This window comes from Balaenoptera borealis (assembly GCF_965194805.1).
Source record: "Balaenoptera borealis genome assembly, chromosome: 19".
Classification (NCBI taxonomy): domain Eukaryota; kingdom Metazoa; phylum Chordata; class Mammalia; order Artiodactyla; family Balaenopteridae; genus Balaenoptera; species Balaenoptera borealis.
Window position 1 is genome coordinate 54,185,990 of NC_138878.1, and position 22,906 is coordinate 54,208,895.

Consider the following 22,906-nt stretch of genomic DNA (forward strand, 5'->3'; position numbering starts at 1 on the left):
CCTGACCCTGTCTCTTCTTAATCCCCTCACCTGCTCTCAGGACTTGTTCCTCAGTCTTACAGCGACTGGCAAAAAATAAATGAAGGGAGGGAGGGAGGGAGGGAGGAAGGAATTTATAAAAAAAAAAAAAAAGCCATACTACCCAAAGCAATCTACAGATTTAGTGTGATCCCTATCAAAACACCCATGATGTTTTTCACAGAACTAGAACAAATAATCCTAAAATTTATATGGAGTCACAAAAGACCCAGAATTGCCAAAGCCATCCTGAGGAAAAAGATCAAAGGTGGTGGCATAACCCGTCCAGACCTCAGACAGAACTACAAAGCTACAGTAATCAAAACAGCATGTTATTGACATAAAAACACATATAGATCAATGTAAAAGAATAGAGAACCTGGAGTAAACCCAGACACCTACAGTCAATGAATCTACAAGAAAGGAGGCAAGAATACACAATGAAAAGACAATCTCTTCAATAAGTGGTGTTGGGATAGTTGGAGAGCTACATGCAAATCAATGAAATTAAAACACCATATGTAAAAGTTAACTAAAAATTGTTTAAAGACCTAAATTTAAGACATGACACCATAAAACTCCCAGAAGAGAACACAGTCAAAGAGCATTCTTGGACATAAACCACAGCAATATTTTCTTAGATCAGTTTCCCAAGGCAAAACAAATAAAGCAAAAATAAACAAATGGGACCTAATCAAACTTTAAAACTCTTGCACAGCAGAGGAAACTATCAACAAAACATAAAGACAACCTACTGAATGGGAGAAAGTATGTGCAAACAATGCAACCAACAAGGGGTTAATATTCAAAATATACAAACAGCTGATACAACTCAATATTAAAAAACAACATAATTTAAAAATGAGCAGAAGACCTAAATAGACATTACTCTAAAGCAGACATACAGATGGCCAACAGGCACATGAAAACATGCTTACCATTGCTAATTATTAGAGAAATGCAAATCAAAACCACAATGAGGTATCACCTCACATCATTCAGAATGGCCATCACCAAAACTATAAATAATAAATGCCGGAGAGTGTGTGGAGAAAAGGGAAACCTCCTACACTGTTGGTGGGAATGTAAATTGGTGCAGCCACTATGCAAAACAGTATGGAGTTTCCTTAAAAAACAAAAAATAGAGCTACCATGTAATCTGGCAACCCCACTTCTTGGTAAATATTTGGAGAAGATGAAAACTCTAATTCCAAAAGATACATGTGTCTCAGTGTTCATGTAGCAGCACTATTTACAACAGTCAAGACAGGGAAACAACCCAAATGCCCGACTGGCTTAAGAAGACATGATATGTGTGTGTGTGTGTGTAATGGAATATTAGTCATAAAAAAGAATGAAATATTGCCATTTGCAGCAACATGGATGGACCTAAGGAATATTATACTTAGTGAAGCAAGTCAGACAGACAAATATTATATGATATCACTTATATGTGAAATCTAAAAAATAATACAAATGAATATACAAAAGAGAAATGGATTCACAGGCACAGAAAACAAACTTATGGTTACCAAAGGAAAAAGGGAGGGGGGAAGGGATAAATTAGGAGTATGGGAGTAACAGATACAAACTACTATACATAAAATAGATAAGCAATAAGGATTTACTGTATAGCACAGGAGATTGTATTCAATATCTTATAATAACATATAATTGAAAATAATCTGAAAAAATATATATGTAACAATCACTTTTCTGTACACCTGAAACGAACACAATATTGTAAATCAACTATATTTCAATTTTTAAAGGTTTAAAAGTTAGTTGTAATCTTTAAAGATATAAAAGTATCCACTAGAGGAACTAAAAAAGTGATCTTGTGTAGATAGATTAAAACACAAAATGGGTTTTAGGTCTAAATTTTTATAAGACAAAGGAAATTATCTATTGATAAAGGTGTCAATGCATTTAGAAGATAAACATACTTGCACTAAACAGCAGAGCCTCAAAATATATGTAGTAAACATGGACAGAATTGTTGGGAGAAATAGTTCTACAATAGTTGGGGACTTAAGTACCTTATTTTCAATAATGAAAAGTATATCTAGATAGAAGATCAATAAGTAAGTGGAATTGGACAACACAAAAACCAACTAGCCCTAACAGACTAATTTGGAACATTCCACCCAACAACAGCAGATACACATTTTTCTGAAGTGCACATGGAACATTCTCCAGGATCATAAAGTAATTCTCATTTTAAACAACTGAAAGCATACCAAGTATCTAACTAATATGAAACAAGGTTAGAAGTCAATATTAGAAGGAAAATTGAAAATTTTGCAAATATGTGGGAATTAAACAACATACTCTTTAAATGACCAATTGGTCAAAGAAGAAATCACTGGTGAAATTAGAAAATACTTTGAGATGAAGGAAAATAAAAACACAACATACCAAAACTTATGAGATTCAATGAAAGCAGCTCCCAGAGGGAAATGTACAGCTATAAATACCTATATTAAAAAGGAAGAAAATCTTAACCTAACTTTACATCTTAAGGAACTAGAAAAGAGGAGCAAATTAAACCCAAAACCAGCAGAAGGAAGAAAATACAGACAAAAGCAGATACAAAGAATAAATGAAATTTAAAAATAGAATCAGTGAAACCAGAAGTTGGTTATTTGAAAAGATTGAAATTGACAAACCTTTAGATAAAGTGTTTAAGAAAAAAAAGAAGATGCAAATAACTAAAGTTAGAAATAAAAGTGGGGACATTACAAACTTTACAGAAATTTAAAGAATTATAAAAGAATACTACAAATAATTGTACACCAACAAATTAAATAATGTAGATTAAATGCACAAATCTCTAGACACAAATTACTGAAATTGACTCAATAAGAAATAGAGAATTGCAACAGACCTGTAACAAGTAAAGAGGTTGAATCAGTAGTTCAAGACCTTCAAGAAAGAAAAGTCCAGGTCCAGATGGCTTCACCAGTGAATTTAAACTTTTAAAGAAGGATTAACACCAATCCTATTCAAACTCTTCTGAAAAATAGGAGAGAATTATCCCTAACACATTCTATGAAGCCAGCATTATCCTGATATAAAGCCAGACAAAAATACCACTAGAAATGAAAACTACATATAAATACCTCTCATGGATATAGGTACAAAAATCTTCAACAAAATATTAGCAAACCAAATCCAACAGTACATTAAAAGGATTGCACAGCTTGACTAAGTGGGATTTATTCCAGGAATACAAAGGTGCTTCAACATAAGAAAATAAATGAAGTTAATACACTTCATTAATAAAGCAAAGGCGAAAAAAACCCAACATGATCATCTCAATTGATGCAGAAAGGCACTTGAAAAAATTAAACAGCCTTTCAGGTTAAAAATGCTCAGCAAACTAGGAATAGAAGGGAATTTCCTTAACATGATAAAGGGCATTTATGAAAAACCCACAGCTAACATCATCCCCAACGGTGAACATCTGAAATCTTTTTCCTTAACACCAGGAACAAGACAAGAATATCTGATTTCACCATTGGTATTCAATATTGTACTGGAAGTCCTAGCCAGAGAAATTAGTCAAGAAAAATAAAAGGCATCCAAATTCTAAAAGAAGAACTAAAACTATCTGTGTTTGCAGATGACATGACTCTATACATAGAAAATCCCAAAATGTCCACAGGAAAAAACTGGAGCTAATAAATTTTAGTAAAATTATAGGGTACAGGATCAGCACAAAAAAATTGTTTTTCTATACACTAGCAATCAACAATACAAAAAGGAACTAAGAAAATTCTATTTATAATAGCATCAAAAAGAATAAAATATGTAGGAATAAATTTAACCACAAGAGTGAAAGACTTGTACACTGAAAACTATAAAACACTGCTGAACAAAATTAAAGACATTATTAAATGGAAGGACATTCCATTTTCATCAATTGGAAAATGTAATAGTGTTGTATTACTCTACTAGGTCTGCCATAACAATGTACCACAGACTGGATGGCTTAAACAACAGAAATTTGTTTCTCACAGTTCTGGAGGCTGGATATTCCAGATCAAGCTGTTTGCAGATTTGACGTCTCCTGAGGCCTCTCTCCTTGACCTGCAGATGGCCTTTTCTCTGTACATGCACATTTCTGGTATTTTTTCCTCTTCTTAAAGAACAAAATTCATATTGGATTAGGGTCCCACTCTTATGGCATCATTTAACCTTAATTGGCTCCTTAAAGGCCCTATCTCCAAATATAGTCCCATTCTGGGTTAGGGCTTCAGCATAGGAATTGGGGGACACAATTCAGTCCATAACAACTAGTAAGATGGCAGTAATCCTCGAAGCAATTTACAGATTCAGTGCAATCCCTATCAAAATTCTAATACTTTTTTTTTCAGATTGGAAAACTGATCCTCCAATTTATATGAAATTTCAAGGGTCCCCAAATAGTCAAAACAACACTGAAAAAGAAAAACAAAATTGAAAGACTCACACTTTCCCATTTCAAAAACTACTTCAAAGCTAGAGTAATCAAAACAATGCGGTACTTACATAAGGGCAGACATATGGATCAATGGGATAGAGCTGAGTCTAGAAATAAACCCAAATATCCATACCCGATTGATTTTTGGCAAGGGTGCCAAGAAAATTCAATGGGGTACAAATAGTTTCTTTAAGAAATCTGCTGGGACTACTGGTTAACTACATGCACAAGAATCAAGGTGAACTCCTGCCTCACTCCATTTACAAAAGTTAACTTCAAATTGAACAATGACCTAAATTTAAGAGTTCAATTATCAGATTCTTAGAAGAAATATAGGGGTAGATCTTCCTGATCTTGAATTTGTCAACTGATTTTTAGATTTGACATAAAAAACACAAGAAGCAAAAGAAAAGATAAAATGAAATTCACAAAAACTATACACTTTTTCTACAAAAAGACCTTATCAAGAAAGTGAAAAGACAACATATAGAAGAAAATGTTTGTAAATCATGTACCTGTTGGCCATTTGTATCTTCTCTTGAAGAGACAGAAATCCTAACACAACTCTGCTTGCTTGTGGTCTATTTTAATTAAATGTGTGTGTGTGCACGCACACACACTACCACTCTATTATACTGTCTGTCAGATTTTTCTTGGAATTCCATATGTTCTTTTCATACTGTAGATTAGACCTAAAACTGATTCCTACCTTATCCCCGACTGCCTCGATTCCTGTTTCTCTGCATACTTGATGGGTTAGACCAGCAAAAATCACAAGGCTGACTTCAGTGGTCAGTTTGGATATGTGCTTTAGTATCCCTAATAATGGTGAGACCTTCATGAGCAAGGGACACCTTCGATGGTGTACATGGTTCATGAGAAAATAGCTAGAACTGATAGGGATCTTCATTACTTGGTCTCATCCTGCTCAATAGTTTTTCAACTGTGGTTCCAGGAAGGAAGCTCTAGTTAGATCCTGCAGTATTTATCAAGATTCTTCCTGCTGGTAGGAGCAAAGCTCCATCTAAATTACCTTCTCAATTAGGTTATTTGAAACTCAAGTCACTTCAAGGAAAAGAATAGTGGAATTTTCTCTGTAAAGGTGACAATTACTCTAGTAATAGGCCAGTCTCTTGTCTCTTAAATATTAGCTCTGCATCTTTTTTTGTTGCCTTTTTTATTTTGGCCTATGTTGGTCACTTAACTGTTTCCAGTATTCAGCTTTAAAATCCCATTCCAGAAGTTAACTGGCCATTTATCCCAGAGAAAAATGGAAAACATCCTATGATTAGGAAAAAGGCAAGGATGTCTTCTCTCACCAGCGTATCTGGAAGCCCCAGCCAGTGAAATAAGACCAGAAAAGTAAATAGAAGGCATACAGATTGGAAAGAACAGCAGCAACAACAACAACAAAATTGTCTCTATTTGCAGATGACATTGTTTTCTATATAAAGAATGAAAAGGCATCTACAAAACAAAAATATCCCTCTCTTGCCAATGAAACAGTTAAGTTTATATCTAACAATATATGTACAGGAGCTGAAAACCAGAAGACACTGATGAAAAAACTCAAAGATCTAAATAAGTGAAGAGACATATTGTGCTTATGGATTGGAAGTCTCAACACAGTAAAAATTTCAATTTTCTCCCATGTAATATAAAGGTGTACTGCAATTCTTATCAAAATCTAAGCAGCATTTTTGAAAAAAAAAAAGGTGGATCTAAAGTTATAAGGAAAAGCAAAGGAATTAGGATAAAGCAGTTTTGAAAAAGAAGGATAAAGGGAGAAGAATCAATATTTAGCTACAGTAATCAAGACAGTGTGGTGTTGGTAGGGTGACAGATACATAAATCAATGGAACAGAAAAGAGTTCAGAAATAGACTCACATAAGTCAGCCACCTGATCTTTTACAAAAGTGCAAAACAATTGAATAGAAAAAGGATAATTGTTTTCAACAAATAGTGTTGGAACAATTAGACATCATAGGCAAAAAAAATGAACCTTGACCTAAATCCTATACCTTATACAAATTAACTTAAAATATATCATAGACTAGGTAATATCCACATTAAACTTTAAAATTTTTGTGCATCCAAAAAAACCAATATTTTAATAATGCAAATATTTGACAAATGGTTTGTATACAGAATATAACACTAAAAATTAAAAATTAAATACCCATTAGGGCCACACCCAGTGGCAGTGAGGTAAGTTTGCCTCTGCTTCACCAACAGGGTAGTATCAAGCAGGATGAACTTCCATGGTGGCCCAAAAGCACTGAGGTCGAACTAGGTGGTTCCAAGCAGTGCTGCTCAATAATCAGCTTCTCACTCTCCTCAGTGTTATCAGGGCCCAATGGGGAGCTGAACTTTCATCCCCACTTAACAAACTCTAGCAACAAAGGTGGTGCTAGCCAACACCCTTTCCCCACTTTCAGCTTCCCCATCTGTTCTAGCTGGGCTGAATGGAGAGCTTAACTTCCACCCCCATCCACTGAAAATGAGGCGGGTGGCCGTGTTCGACTTTTGCTGGGGTGGAGTCTGTGGGGCCTAGCAGGGTGCTGAACATCTACCCCAACCTGAACTTCTAAGCTACACCTAAATAGAGTAACTGCCTGCATAAAGGAAGGATCTAGAATGTAACAACACAACCCCCAAAATGTCCAGAATAGAACTGAACATCATTAATTGTATCAAAAAACAGGAAAATCTCAAACTGAATGAAAAAAAAGACAATCAAGAGACATCAACACCAAGATAAATTAATCTGACAAGAAATTTAAAATAGCAATCATAGAAATGCTTCAATGAACAAATTATGTACACACTTGAAACAAATAAAAAAATAGAAAATCTTCACAAAGGAAGGGAGAATATAAAGAGCAAAATGGAATTTTTTTAGGGGGGGCTCTGTTGGGTCTTTGTTGCTGCGTGCGGGCTTTCTCTAGTTGTGGCGAGCGGGGGCTACTCTTCATTGTTGTGCATAAGCTTCTCATTGTGGTGGCTTGTTGTGGTGCATGGGCTCTAGGGCGCACGGGCTCCAGTAGTTGTGGTGCACATGGGCTCAGTAGTTGTGGCTTGTGGGCTCCAGAGCACAGGCTCAGTAGTTGTGGTGCACAGGCTTAGTTGCTCTGTGGCATGTGGGATCTTTCCAGACCAGGGATCGAACCTGTGTCCCCTGCATTGGCAGGTGGATTCTTAACCACTGCGCCACCAGGGAAGTCCCCAAAATGGAATATTTTTAACTGAAAAATACAGTAGCCAAAGTAAAAGACTCAATGGATGTGCTCAAGAACAGAATGGAGGGGAGAGAGGAAAGCATCAGTGAACTTAAAGATACAACAAGAGAAATTACCCAATATGAACAACAAAGAGAGAAAATATGCTGAATCCTGGAAGGAAAGGGGAAAGTCAGGCTGAAAAGGCATTCAAAGAAATAATGGCAGAAAATTCCTCAATTTTGGCAATAAACATAAGCCTACAGATTCAAGAAACTGAGCAAACCCCAAACAGGATAAACCCAAAGAAATCCATGCCAAGACACATCATAATCTAAATTCAGAAAACTAAAAACGAGAAAAAAAATGAAAGCAGCATGAGTAATGATACATTACCTGCAGAGGAACAATGATTTAAATGACAGATTTCTGATCAGAAAACATGACGGCCAGAAGGAAGTAGCACATTTTTCAAGTGCTGAAAGAACTGTCAATCCAGAACTCTATACCAGCAAAAAATATTCTTCATGAATGAAGGTGAAATGAAGACATGCTCAGATGAAGGAAAACTAAGAATCTGTCAGGAGATCTATTCTAAGGAAGTTCTTCAAGCAGAAGAGAAATGAAGGAAATGTGGAATATCAGGAGTGAGGAAAGAACATAAAGTAAAAATATGGGTACATTTAATAGATTATCTTTCTCCCATTGACTTTCCAAAATTATGTTAGATGGCTGAATAAAAAATGGCTACATTATCTCATGTCGTTCTTAAGGTATATAGAGGAAATATTTAAGATAACTATGCAATAAAGTGGGGTAAATTAAAGGAGCTCAGTTGAGATAAGGTTTTGAACTGGTTCAATGTTAACAAAAGTAGACTGTGATGAGTTACATATGTATAATGTAATACCTAGGGCAACTACTAAAAAATTATACAAAGAAATGTACTTAAGAACTCTATAGATAAGTCAAAGTAGAATTCTAAAAAAATGCTCAAATAACCCACAGCAAGACATGAAAAGTGAAACAGAGGAACAAAAAAACAGAACAAAACAACAAATAAAGTGGCAGAGAATGTTCATAGCAGATTTGTAATAACCCCAAATTGGAAACAACTCAAATGTCTTTCAATGGCTGAATGTTTAGAGAAACCATGGTATACTGATACCATAAAAAACTACTCAGAAATTACCCAAAAAAGAACAAATTATTGTACCTGCAACACGTGGAATTGATCTCAGGAGAATTATGTTGAGTGAAAAAAGCCAATCTTAAAAGGTTATATAGTGATTACATTTATAGAGCACTCCTATATGAAAAAATTACGGAGAATAGATTAGTGGTTGGCAGGGATTAGAAGTGGGGAACAGGGGGAGGAAAGAAGGATGGTTGTGACTACAAAGGGATAGAACAAGGGATCTTTGTGGTGTTTCAAGTTCTATATCTTGATTTTGGTGGTAGTTACACAAATTTACACTAGATAAAACTGTATAGAACTAGAGATACACATACAGAAGTGCATGTAAAATCAGTGAAATCTGATACGGCCTGTGAATCACACTAGTGTCAAATGTGATACATAACTATAATTACATAAAACATTACCATTAGGGGAAAGCGGATATAGGGTACACAGAGTACTCTAGGTTATTATTTCTTCAATTTCTATAAATCTGTAATTATTTCTAAATAAAAACATTTTTTGAAAGTCCCAGTAGAAAAAAATAGACAAAATACATGAATGGGCTATTCACAGAAAAGGAAATTTGAGTTCTATAAATATTTGAAAGGCCTGAATATAAAACAGCTGTGGTATAGGAAGAAGTGAACTTTCACATCCACTGAGCTCTTACCTGACACATAAAAATCACCAGCATTTGAATTCCCATTTAAGGATCTAGAAACCAAAGAAAGATTTGTTGAAATACATTGAAACGGCTTCTGCTCTGATACGGCTTGATATTTTACATTAACATTTTACAGTATGCATGAATGGTCTTTCTCCCTCAATTTGAACCAACCCAAATGCAGGTGATTTTGTTTTCCAAGTGGAGAGTCAGTTACCCCAACAACTGAATATTTCTTTTGTTTCTTCACTGTTTTCAAATAGGGAAGAACTTGTGTTTAAAATAGAAATGAAAAATTTAAAAATTGGTCTCAAAGGCTACGGTATGCTTCTGATGTGTGTATCCTAATTAACATTATGAGGAGAGGGTAAGCAAAATATTATCTTAATTCAGGTTTGGTTTGTGTATTATTAAAGATATTTTTCTATAAATGTTAGTATCTGATCAAAAATAAGAATCCATTTTAAAATTGTTTCTATAGGTCCAGGTTTTCTCTATCCATTTGATTTTTTTAAAAATAAATGTATTTATTTTTTTGCCTGTGTTGGGTCTTCGTTGCTGCATGCGGGCTTTCTCTAGTTGTGGTGAGCAGGGGCTACTTTCTGTTGCGGTGCATGGGCTTCTCATTGAGGTGGCTTCTCTTGTTGTGGAGCACAGGCTCTAGGTACATGGGCTTCAGTAGTTGTGGCGCACAGGCTTAGTTGCTCCATGGCATGTGGGATCTTCCCAGATCAGGGATCGAACCCGTGTCCCCTGCATTGGCAGGCAGATTCTTAGCCACTGCATCACCAGGGAAGTCCCTATCCATTTGATTATTTTAGAGAAACAAGAAAATAAAGACAGGCAAGAGAGAATAAAAAAACAAAGCCCACAATATAATTTTGACAACCAGATTTGTTACTACTGTCATATCTGCTTTCATTCTTTTATTAAAGAAATATTACAGATAAATATAACAAGTGCCTTCACTTCCTAAAAGGCAACCAATGTCATATATGTATCCATGATCAATACACAGTACTGTTCTTCGCATTGTTTTATTAAATTTATAGAAATGTTATATCATGTTTCATTGTACATTTTGCTTTTTTCTGTCAATATTATGTAATCTATCCATGTAATGATATATCAAATTTGTATCTTTAAATATTGTGTTCTGTCATACAAATAATCACATTGTATCAATCTATTCCTCTACTAATGGAAATGTATGTTCTTTTCAATTTAGAGTAATACAAACCATGATGCAGTGAACATAAAGAGATGCATGAACACATGCATCTCTGTGCATATATGTGGGTGCCTCTGAAGCCAATACACCAAAGTAGAATTGAATGTTCCATATTTATGTGTTTTTAAAGAAATTCTGTTACTCTAAAGTAATAAATATAGTCTATTTTTTCATTATATAGAATTTTTCTTTTTATATTCTAGTCTTCAATCTGGGTTTTATTTTTGTATATGGTATAAAGAACTAACATTTTTTGTTCATATGAATCTTCCATTTATTGAATAGGCCATCCTTTTTCCAATGATTTCAATAGCACTATAACACACAAAATTCCCATGTCTTTACTCCAGTCTTCAATTTGTTTCCACTGATTTATTTACTCATAAAGAACACACTGTTTAAATGCTACGAGCTTTGAATAAATATGCAATGATATCTAGTAGTCTATCTTCTCTTTTGTTTTTCACGTTTGTTTCAGCTATTTGTGGCCCTTTACATTCCTATATAAAATATTGAATCAGTTTGTGAAATTCTTAAAATATAAGTAACTGGTAAAAACTTTGAGTGGAAGTACTTTAAACTTAGTGATTTGTGAGAAAAATTATATTTTTTTACCATGTCAAGTCTTTTCAGAAAATGTTATTTTTCTCAAAATTTCAAGTGGGACCTTTTGTGACCTTCAAAATGTTTTATAACTTTATATATATGTGTCTTGTAATTCATTATTGTTTATTCTCAGGTATTTTATATCAAAATATTTTCTAATTAACTATTCTAGTATGAGAGGTTATTTTAAGAGTTTTTTTTTTTCTCCAATCTTCTTTTTCTTGGTTAAGAGATTGGCTAGGAGCTCAAGTATCATGCTGACATGCTGATGCAAATATCTTACTTCAGGTTTTAAAGAGAATGCTGGATAAATATTATCATTAGATAAGATGTCTGCTGAAGATTTCTGACGATCAGCTTTCTCATTATACAATTTGTCTCCTTGGTGAGAACTGTGTCACAAATATGACTTCTTCAAACGGCTTTCCCACATTCAGTTTTCTGCTCTAGATCCGATAATGTAATGTGCAAGGAGGTGCTAATTCCTTCCGAAGGCTTTTCCATATTCACAAGATTCATAGAGTTTCTATTTCTAATGAGTATGAATTCTCTGGTGTCTAACAAGGTGTGACTTTTGGCTGAAAGCCTTACCACACTCATTACAATGATAAGGCTTCTCACCTGTATGTTTTCTCATATGAAGTGTAAGAGATGAGATTTGAGAAAAGGCTTTTCCACATTTACTACAGTCGAAGGGTTTCTCACCTGTATGACCTCGTATATGTATAGTAAGGGAGGAACTTTGGGAGAAGGCTTTTCCACATTTATTACATTCATAAGGTTTCTCACCTGTATGACCTCTCATATGTACAATAAGGGAAGTTCTTTGAGAGAAAGCTTTTCCACATTCATTACATACATAGGGTTTCTCACCTGTATGACTTCTCATATGTAAATTAAGCAATGAGCACTGAGAGAAAGCTTTCCCACATTTATCACATTCATAAGGCTTTTCCCCTGTGTGACTTCTCAGATGAAGAGTAAGGGAAGCAATTTGAGAGAAGGCTTTACCACATTCATTACAGTCATAAGGTTTCTCTCCAGTGTGAACTTTCTGATGTGTAATAAAGTTTTGCTTTTGGCTGAAGGCTTTACCACATTCATTACATTCATAGGGTTTCTCTCCAGAATGAATTTTTTCATGAGCAATGAGATTTGATTTCTGGCTAAAGGCTTTGCCACATTCCTTACATATATAGGGTTTTTCTCCAGTGTGAATTCTCTGGTGTCTAACAAGATTTGACATCTGAATGAAAGCTTTCCCACATTCATTACATTCATAAGGTTTCTCTCTAGTATGAATCTTCTGGTGTGTAATGAAGTTCTTTTTGTGGCTGAAGGCTTTTCTACATTCCTTACATTCATAAGGTTTCTCACCAGTATGACTTCTCAAATGTACAGTAAGGGCTGAGCTTTGAGAGAAGGATTTTCCACATTCATTACATTCATAAGGTTTCTCACCTGTATGAATTCTCACATGTATAATAAGCATGGAAAACTGAGAGAAGGCTTTTCCACATTTATCACATTTATAAGGTTTCTCTCCTGTATGACTTCTCATATGAAGAGCAAGAGATGCTATTCGAGGGAAGGCTTTACCACATTCATTACATGCATAAGGTTTCTCCCCAGTATGAACTTTCTGATGTGCAATGAGGCTTTGCTTCTGGCTGAATGCTTTTCCACACTCATTACATTCATAAGGTTTCTCTCCAGTATGAATTTTTTCATGATCAATGAGATTTGATTTCTGGCTGAAGGATTTCCCACACTCCTTACATGCATAGGGTTTCTCTCCAGTATGGATTCTTTGATGTCTAATGAGATTTGACATTTTAATGAAAGCTTTCCCACATTCATTACATTCATAAGACTGCTCCCTACTGTGGATTTTATGATGCTTAATGAGTTTCTCCTTTTGGCTGAAGGCTTTTCTACATTTTTTACATTCATAGGGTTTCTCTCCAGTATGAATTCTCAGGTGTCTGATGAGGTCCAAAGTTTGATCAAAACCTTTTCCACAATGATTACACTTAAAGGGGGTTACTACAAGATGGGATAAGCTATTGCCAAATGATTTCATAGGTTCGTTATATTCACAATGTTCTTTTCTTATAAGGATTCTCTCATTATAACAGTTGAAATTATTATGTTCTAAACACTTTCCAAATAAGTCGTATTTATAGAGATTGTGACTGGAAGGAAAAAAGTCTGAGTTTGGAGAAAATGCATTTGCTAATTTCTTATGACAGTCATTCACTTTTTCTTCAGTCAGTGTTTTTGTGAATTTATCTTCAAGTTGTGTCAAAAGTCTGTCCTGGATTTTCTGATGCTCATCCATCCCCCATATTTCTCCTAAAACAAATTGCAAATAAATATCACTTGTAAATTTTTCCAATATTATATCAAAAAAAATTTTTTTTAATATAGTAGTATGGGATTAATTATTAGCTTATGGCCTAGTGTCCTATTAAGCAAATTCCAGGTACATATATCTCCTATTTCCTAAGCTTTAGGAAATTCCAGGAAAGGAAATATGAGTAGAGACAGATATTTATGAATACAAATAGCTTTGACTGCTTTTAAATGGGATCTGAAAGAAAAAAGGTAAACTGTTGGATAAATAAGAGGGAGAATTCAGAATGTACAAATGAAGTAAGAAGAAATAGCGATAGAGAAAAAGACAAAAACAGGAAGCTAAAAAATCATAAAAGTATTTTACAGGACTCCATTTAAATAAACTTTTATAAACTGTTTGACATAATTTTCTGGAAAATATAAATTACCAAAACTGACTCTATAAGATGTAGAAAACAAATACCAATTTCCACAAAATAAACAGAAAAATATGAAAAGAAATACCCCAAAACAAAACAAATAGAAAAGGTCCAGCGATATTATCATGGGGATTTAAACAAACATCTAAGGGACAGCTGTCATGCTGTACAAAATATTATGAAAGAAAAAAGAATTCCCATTTTTTTGTGTGTGAGACAAACATAATATTAACACCAACACCTGATAAAGATGACAACCAAAAAAGCAAACTATACACCAATTTCATTTTTGAATATCAATGCAAAAACTCTACATAACAAAATGACCCAGAAGAAAAAAAAAGTGACCCAAAAGCACATTAAATATAAGACATACATATGTTGTTTTTTTCCAGGAATATAAGTATGTTTCAATATTAGAAAATCTATTACTAAAAGTAAATACATTATAGGTCAAAAGTGAAAAATCAAGTAATCATTTCCAAAGATATTAAAAAGATGATAAAATTCAACACCTATTTTCCATAAAAATAACTTTATAAAATGGGAACAGACAGACACTTATTTAACTTGAGAAAAAGCACAGTACAACTTAAACCCTGGCACTGTTCTTAATGGGAAAAATCCCAAAGCATTCACATTAAAGTCAGGAATAAGAAAAAGATAAGTACTATCACAACTATTATTACAGTACAGGGTAGTGTATTAAATAAGAGAAAGAAATGAGGTATAAAAACTTGGAAAGGAAAGGTAAAGTTAACATTATTTGTCAATACTAAAACTGTTAACTTGTAAAATCGATTCACCTGAAAAATTATAAAAAGTAAAAAATTAAATTCACTATATATAGTAAATTAATATTCAGTTTCAGTAACCTTCATATAAATGAACAACTATTTAGAAAATATAACAAAAGACTACACTTACAATGACAACAAAAATATGAAAAATCTGGGAATAAATTTAATAAGAAATGTATAAAAATTATAAGAAAACTTTAATATGCACACACAGATTTGAACAAATGAAAGTGTTATAGGTTGAATTGTGTGTTCCCCCTTTAAACTATATGTTTAAGCCCTAACCCCCAGTACCTCAGAACGTGAAGTTATTTGAAAATAAAGTCATTGCAGCTGTAGTTAGTTAAGATGAGGTCATACTGGAGTAAGGTAAGACCCTAATCTAATATGACTGGTGTTCTTATAAAAAGAGTGCCACATGAAGAGACAGAACACAGGGAGAACACTATGTGAAGATAAAGACACAGATTGGAGTTATGCTGCCACAAGCCAAGGAATGTCTGGGGATACCAGAAGCTGAAAGACACAAGGAATCTTCTCCTGTAGGCTTCAGAAGGAACATTGCCCTACTTACACCTTGATTTTGTATTTCTAGCCTCTACTTCGTTATGGCAGCTCTAGGAAACTAAGACAAAAGGTGTATCACATTCCTGGAAAAGAATATTTGACAGCAAAAATGGTAATTATTTGCAAGTTAACCTATCAACTTAAAGTGGTTTCAATAAAAATGTTTGAAAATGCAAGTAAATAATAGCTCAAGGGAAAATGATACTAGGGGTTGCCAGCAGAGAGGAAGACATGGGTAAGAGAAGAAAAATTACTCTTCAATATATATCCTATTGTACTTAAAAAAATTTGTACTACAAGTATGTATTATATATTTTTAAAAGTAAATAAATAAAATTGTTCTGAACAATACAGTAATTAATAAAATGAGAACAAACAATAGGAAGGTAAAAATTGGATAAAAGAATCAGAATAGGGACTTCCCTGGTGGTCCAATGGGTAAGACTCCGCTCTCCCAATGCTGGGGGCCTGGGTTTGATCCCTGGTTGGGGAACTAGATCCTGCATGCATGTCGCAACTAAGAGTCTGCATTTCACAACTAAGAAGTCCATATGCTGCAACTAAGAGTCCACGTGCTGCAACGAAGATCCTGCATGCCGCAACTAAGACCCAGCACAGCCAAAGTAAATAAATAAATAAATATTAAAAAAAAAGAAGAATCGGAATATAAAACTGGAAGAGCCTGCATAGCATGATTGAAAGGGAAAACAAAGAATGGGAAATTATGCTTAAATATGGCCTCACAAATACATGAATTTATCTCTGATCCTACACAAAACCACACTAAAATGAGATAAGGAAAGAAAAAGATATAAACTAATAACAAAGACAAAGACCACTCTTCCACCCTAGAGAAGATGGGAGATTACTCTCTTGAGAAATATAAGCAGAAAGGCTCTAGAGGCAAGGACACCAGGCAGAGAAATTCAGAGATAAGGAACTGGCTCAAACATAGAATAAATGAAAGTCTACATACCCAAGGGTGAGACATTCAGTCCCCAGTGGCTGCTTAGCTCTAAAATAGGAAAATGGAGATTTTTCTCCCTCTCTGCCAGACTGAGAATAAAGTAAAGGAAAAATGCTTGTGAAGCTATAATGCAGGTGAAGTTAGAGACGTGGTTGCAGATTATAAATGTAGAAAAGAAGGCAGAATACTAAGCTTAAGCTATTGAGTCCCCGCAGTTCAGGGAAACAGAAAAGCTCAATTAAGCAAAAGGTGTTGAGGGAGAAGGTAAGATCAGGTCTTTAAAGTACTATCCAAGCAGAAGTGAAAAAGAGTTCCAAGGGCAAGATCAAAATATCAAATGTGACAGAAAAGACTCCATGTTTTAAGATGGTGGAATGAAAAACTATCTGATCTCTTTTCCTCTATACAAACAGGAATGAAAAGTCATTGATTCTTCAATGATCCTAGGTGGTGGCTGTAACCCCAATTATAATAAATGAGTTAGTGTTGACAAATACAGTGAAGGGTGGAATAGGGAAAAAAGGATTCTAAGAGAAGACAGCTGTTCATGCTGATCTTGGGCAGAGCAAGCAGCTGACATTGTCAAAATGGATATCACAACTTGAAGGGCAGAATTAATTAACACATGATTACAACATGGAAATTTGGGAGTGCAGACTGATTACAGGAGACTTGACATCCCAAGGTATGTCAAGGAAGCCAGGACTGAACAAGGAAACACTGTGAAATACTGTCTTTTTAGGAAGAAGTCTGTTGGGGTGCGAGTGTAATATTCAGAGTTATGAGAAGACTTGCAGCTGCAGTTCCTTTTTGGACGAGAAGAAATAAAACCTAAACATATATTCACACAACCATGTAGAATAAAAGGCTTTAGTATGAAGAACAGATGCATTCCTATACATCAAGAGTCAGCAAACTTTTTCTTAAAGGTCAAATAGTAAATATTTTAGGCTTCGTGGGTCATATAGTCTTTGACACAACTATTCAACTTTGCCTCTGCAATGTGAAAGTATTAATAGTCAAGATGTAAATGATTCATTGTGGCTATATTCCAGTAAAACTTTATTTACAAAAACAAGTGGCTGGCCTACAGGTCATAGTTTGCAGATTCCTGCTCTAGATCAGAGAACTTTCTTTCCTTCCCTAACAATACCCTTCTTTAAAAATCAGGTCAAGGAGGAACTATCCTCACTCATAAATGAGAAGGTACTGGAATCAGATCTCTAAAAAAGTATAAGAGAAAAAAGAAAAGAAACATGAGATAAAGAAAGCAGACAAAAAATTCAAGCTAAAACAATTGACACATAGTAAATGAAAATCTTGATTAAATGTATTGCCATGAATGAAAAAACTTAATGAAAATACCAACTATAAAAAGAGCTCAAAATAGAAATATAAATGCATGAGGAAGAAACAATGAGAAAACAAAAAGGGCTAAAAAAAATTACTAGCAGAACCAAGAAAGAAAGAAAAGAGAAAAATAAAACCATCCAAAATAATGAACACCATGCAAGTGGGGGGAAAAAAGAGAGAGACAGATAGGCTACATAAAGACTTTTAGGGACTCCCCTGGTGGTCTAGTGGTTAAGACTTTGCCTTCCAGTGCAGGGGGTGTGGGTTCGATCCCTGGTCAGGGAGCTAAGATCCCTCATGCCTCGGAGCCAAAAAATCAAAAAACATAAAACAGAAGCAATACTGTAACAAATTCAATAAAGACTTTAAAAATGGTCATCAAAAAAAAAACTTAAAAAAATATTTAACGACTTTAAGTATTGAAATTACAGTAGGGTAACCTCATATTGCAAAACAAGATAGTGAATAAAGCAGAAATTCTGAAGCATCACTGGGCTTATAGGAAGTAGCATAAATCTTCAAGAACACTGCAGTCCTCTCCAACAACCATGCCTGAACACCATACACACAAAAAATGAACAAAATAAAAACAAGTATTAGCCAAAACCAGGTCTGAGAGAGAGCAGACCTGAAAGCAACCTGCAAGACGGATCTGTCTTGAGTACCTATGCAAAGCCTTATTAACTAAAGTATAAGGCTCTTGGGCCATCAATTAAGAAGAGAAGCTCAACTAAGATTCCTACAAAAAACCAGGACCTTCAAAGAATGTTCAACTGATCCTCACTTGGTAACGCCTCTTGGCACCCACCAGAAGCACATGCAAATCATCTTCAGAGGAAAGCAACCCCAATTTAGGACAATAGAATTAGCACAAATTAAGATTTTAAAAATTTAGATTTAGAATCAGCAATCATCAAGTATGTGAAGAACCAAAATACACTGAGTCCTCAAAAACAAGATATTTAAACCTGAGAACTTAAAATACTGGAACTGTCAGATACAGAATACAAAAGAGCTATGTACAGTATTTTTAAAGAAGCAAAAGATAAAAACACAAAGCTGAAGAAGCCACAGAAATTACTAGGAAGAATCAGAAAGATGTGAGAAGAAAAAAACATAGCAAAACAAAAAACAAAAACAAAAAGAAGAGGAATTTACAAAAATACAAAATACTACTAAAAATTTTTTCAAAGGTGGATGAGTTAAAAAGATGAATAAACACGGTTGAAGAGAGAATTAGCAAACTGGAAGATATATCTGAAGTAATTACTGAGAAGGCAACACAGAGATACAGAGGAAGAAAATAGCAAAGTAAATTTAAAAATATGGAGGAAAAAAAAGGTCTAGCATCTATCTAATATGAGTCTCAGTAGTAGAGCGTTAAGGCAATGAATGAGAGCCAATATTTGATGATGCTAGCTGAGAATGTTGCAGTATTTACGGAAGACATAAATAAGAAGACAACACTATGAATAATTTTATAAAAACAGATTTGAAAATACAGATGAAACAAATTGTTAAATATAACAGATGGCCCGGGAACATCAATATATGCTAACCTTCTTAAAATACAGAGGAAATTTAAATATTTATGGCAATTACTTTGTTCAACTCTGTGAAAATTAATTTGAAAACCAGGATTAAAATGGATATCTTTCTGGAAAATTACAGCCTATTATCAAAAACTATTGCCAAGAGAGACAAAAACATCTATATAGAACAGTTATAAAAGGAACAATGGAGAAAAGCTGTCAAAGAAACTTCCCTCAAAAATCTGCAAGGTCCAAATAGTTCAACAGGTAAGATAAATAAAAATTTTACGGGAGTTTTATGCCAACGCTATATAAATGTTCTAGAACGTGAAGAAAAGCTTCTAAATTTTATTTACGAAACCAGTGTAACATTGACTTCAAAGCTTGACAGAGTTAGGATATTTAAATTCATAGCGAAAATGTAAGTATGATTCATTATTATGTAAATAATATTCACCCATATACACAAAAGGAAAAAGAATCATATGATAAATCTCCTGTAAGAAAAGATTGTTATTTTAACTATGTGAACTTTTACGGCAGCAAAAAGTACTTTAAAGAGCAATGAGTGACCGGAACAAAATACTAGAAAAACAAGAGAAAGGGCTAATCACCATAATGTTAAGAATTCATATAAATTAAGAACTCAACAGAAAAAATGGGGCATAAAACACAAACTGTTCACAAAAAAGAAATATAGATAGATTTTAAACATATGAAAAGATGCTTGCCTTCATTTATAATAAAGGAAATGCAAATTCAAACTATAGTAAGTTATTTTTCACTTATCAAACTGGCAAAGATTTAAGGAATGCTAATAGACTAAGTTGCAGAAATTGTTAGAAGTATAAATTGTTATCTCCTTGAAGAGCAAAAAAAGACATCACAATATCTTTCAAGTTAAAAATATATGTATGTATATGTATGCATGTATATGTATATGCATTATACATATGTATACACATGTATCACAAACACACAAGCACATGCATATATACATGACAAATGTAGCAGAAAATGGGAGATAACAGAAAAGTAGCACTGACTTTAAAACTTTTATTGAAGTAAAAGGATTGTAGACATTACTGAAGTATGAGAGCAAAAGCTAAATTACAGTGGGAAGTGTGACTATGGGTACAAAATATGATGCTAAAGCATTTACAGTGGAAGGAAAAAGAGAAAATAGTAAAGGACTCTAAATGTCAACAAGTGTATTTAAACAACTTCAATTCTGTAAATATCTGAACGTAAAAGGAAAGGAGCCTATGTAAAAAGGTGGGCAGAAAGACTAGAATGATTATCAAAGCAAAGCTGGGAATGAATTAGGAAATGTTGATATCTAGCACACAGGTAAGAAAGCTAACTGGTCTTTTAGGTTCTGAGGAAAGAAGTTAAACATGTTATCTAGAAATGAGATCTTACATATATAAAAAATTCATACCAATTGTCACTACAAAGTTCTATGGCCTTAAAAAAATTAACTTTGAAGAACATTTCAGAGTGATCAAAAACTTACAGATTAACAATTAAAGGGCCCTGGCCCCTCCTCACCTGTATGGTTCCTTCCCACTAACCTGGACAATGTCTCTTTGACACTTCTTCCTCCACCACCCATGGTTCTTCTTCTTGCTCCAACTTGAAAATCACATCAGGTTTGGTGAATGGACATCCTGTCAAAGGGAAGTGACATAAGATTTGGGCATAAATACTAGGAACAATCATTCAAGAACTGAGGCTGGCCCAGGGAAACCAGGCTTTCTGAAGGACAAGAAAACTACCTTTTCTAGGGATACTGCCCCTTGAAACATAACCAAGGATGACATTTTACTTTGAAAGCTGCAGCATGCACATGAATGTGAGCAAAGGCACCTAAAGGCCAAACTCAGTCTAACATTTAAAGGTTCCACACATTTCAGAAACACTGGGGGAAAAAAAGGTAACCTACTCCCAGAGTTTGAGTTATATAGGAAACTACCCTTACCCACAGTGATTAAGTTGTTATAGTTTTCTAGCATCACATTCCGGTACAGGTTCCTTTGAGCAGGATCCAACTGCTGCCACTCTTCCTCAGTGAAGTCAATAGCCACATCTTTGAATGTCACTGTTTCCTGTAACAACATATTCCCACTCAATCTGGAGTCATCCATCTTAGATGTAGTGGACAAAACATATTGAAACTTGTTCTGATAGTACACAAAGGTAAGAGATTATAAAATAAATTTTACCTGTTTTTGTTATTGTCTGAAAGAAAAATATCATTTTAGCAACATCCTGTTAGTTTATGTTCATTTATTGATTTAGCAAGCACACATCTTTAATAACTACTGTGAGTTAAAGAGATCTTGGGTACTAATTTATACTGAGTGTAAAAACTGGGGGAATACAAAACTTTACTCAAGTTAATTGGTCTGGGAACTCACTAGATCCCTGTGATTCATTGGTACATGAAAAAATGAAAATAGGATTTGGATGGAAGCAGAAATGGGGAGAGAATGACTTTGAAGTATAGTAGGAACATCCAAACAGAGATATTCATTGATTTAGCAATTGCACATATTGTTCATTAGATCAGAAGAAATCTAAATTGAAAATGAGGATTTATTGTTCATAAGCCTATAACAGGTGTCTGCAGCCACAAAAACTGGATATATTTTTGTTCAGAGTTCACATATACTGAAAAAAGAGTGCCACAAATAGAATCCTACAAATACCAACAGATATAGAAAAAAGATTAGTTAATGAAGTTTTTTTTAAATGGTCTGAACTTGAATTACAACCAGAACTGTGAGAAAACAGCACCAAGAAAGATTAAAGTGTCAGAAATGAGAGACTGGTAACAAATTTCTTCAAAGAAGTGTGATTTGAACATAGAAATCAAATGCACTTTTCCTAGTTAAAAACCAAAATGCCCCAAAAATATAAACATAAGAAAAAATCTTCAACAGCACTGGAACAAAGGTAGCTGTCCATATTTCCTATACTTTGAGAAATTTCTATGAGAGATGGGGTAAGATAAAAGGAAATCACCAGGAGCTAACTCATAAAAAATGTTTCTGATAATTTATTTCTAGGTCCTAAAAGGACCCTATGACCATGAACATCCACTAAGGTTGAGAGTATGCTGTGGGAATAATGGAAACTCCTCTTTTGGAGCCCTTTTCTGCTAAATATCAAGGACTTGTAAACAATCAGGCTTAAGAAACCAAAAGCAATCATGGCAAAATAAGACATCCCTCTGCAGTGGCCCCACTGCAAAAACAGTAATTTGGCATCCATCCATGGACAAAAGTGCCTTTGTGGGAACTGTGGGGTCCAGCACCATATGCTAAGGGACTCAGAAGGAGTCTTGCCTACCCACACATTGAGTTATAAGCATACAGACCTCAGTCCTGGCTATAGACCCTGAGAGGCATGTGAACTGACTCTAGCCTCTCTTGGTCATGGTCCAGGAGCCCCCAGAAAATGACTGTCTTAGACAAGCACCCAATAGAAGACAGAGCTTTTGTGAAAGTACACGTCTCCAG

General features: G+C 34.4%; 1 protein-coding gene across 5 annotated transcripts in view; it reads right to left on the reverse strand.

Annotated features, from left to right (window-relative positions):
* Nucleotides 1-118: 118 nt before the first annotated feature.
* Nucleotides 119-22,906, reverse strand: part of ZNF569 (zinc finger protein 569) — a 76,694-nt gene continuing 53,906 nt past the window's right edge. For 2 of the 5 annotated variants that reach the window (XM_082367285.1, XM_082367286.1), the window contains exons 4-6: nucleotides 21,364-21,565; nucleotides 20,957-21,052; nucleotides 119-13,741 (exon numbers count right to left, since the gene is read on the reverse strand). In XM_082367285.1, the coding sequence (XP_082223411.1) occupies nucleotides 11,919-13,741; nucleotides 20,957-21,052; nucleotides 21,364-21,565 (2,121 nt within the window). In that variant the 3' untranslated portion in view covers nucleotides 119-11,918. The remainder of the gene's footprint in view (nucleotides 13,742-20,956; nucleotides 21,053-21,363; nucleotides 21,566-22,906) is intronic. The other 3 variants (XM_082367289.1, XM_082367287.1, XM_082367288.1) reach the window with 2 other exon arrangements.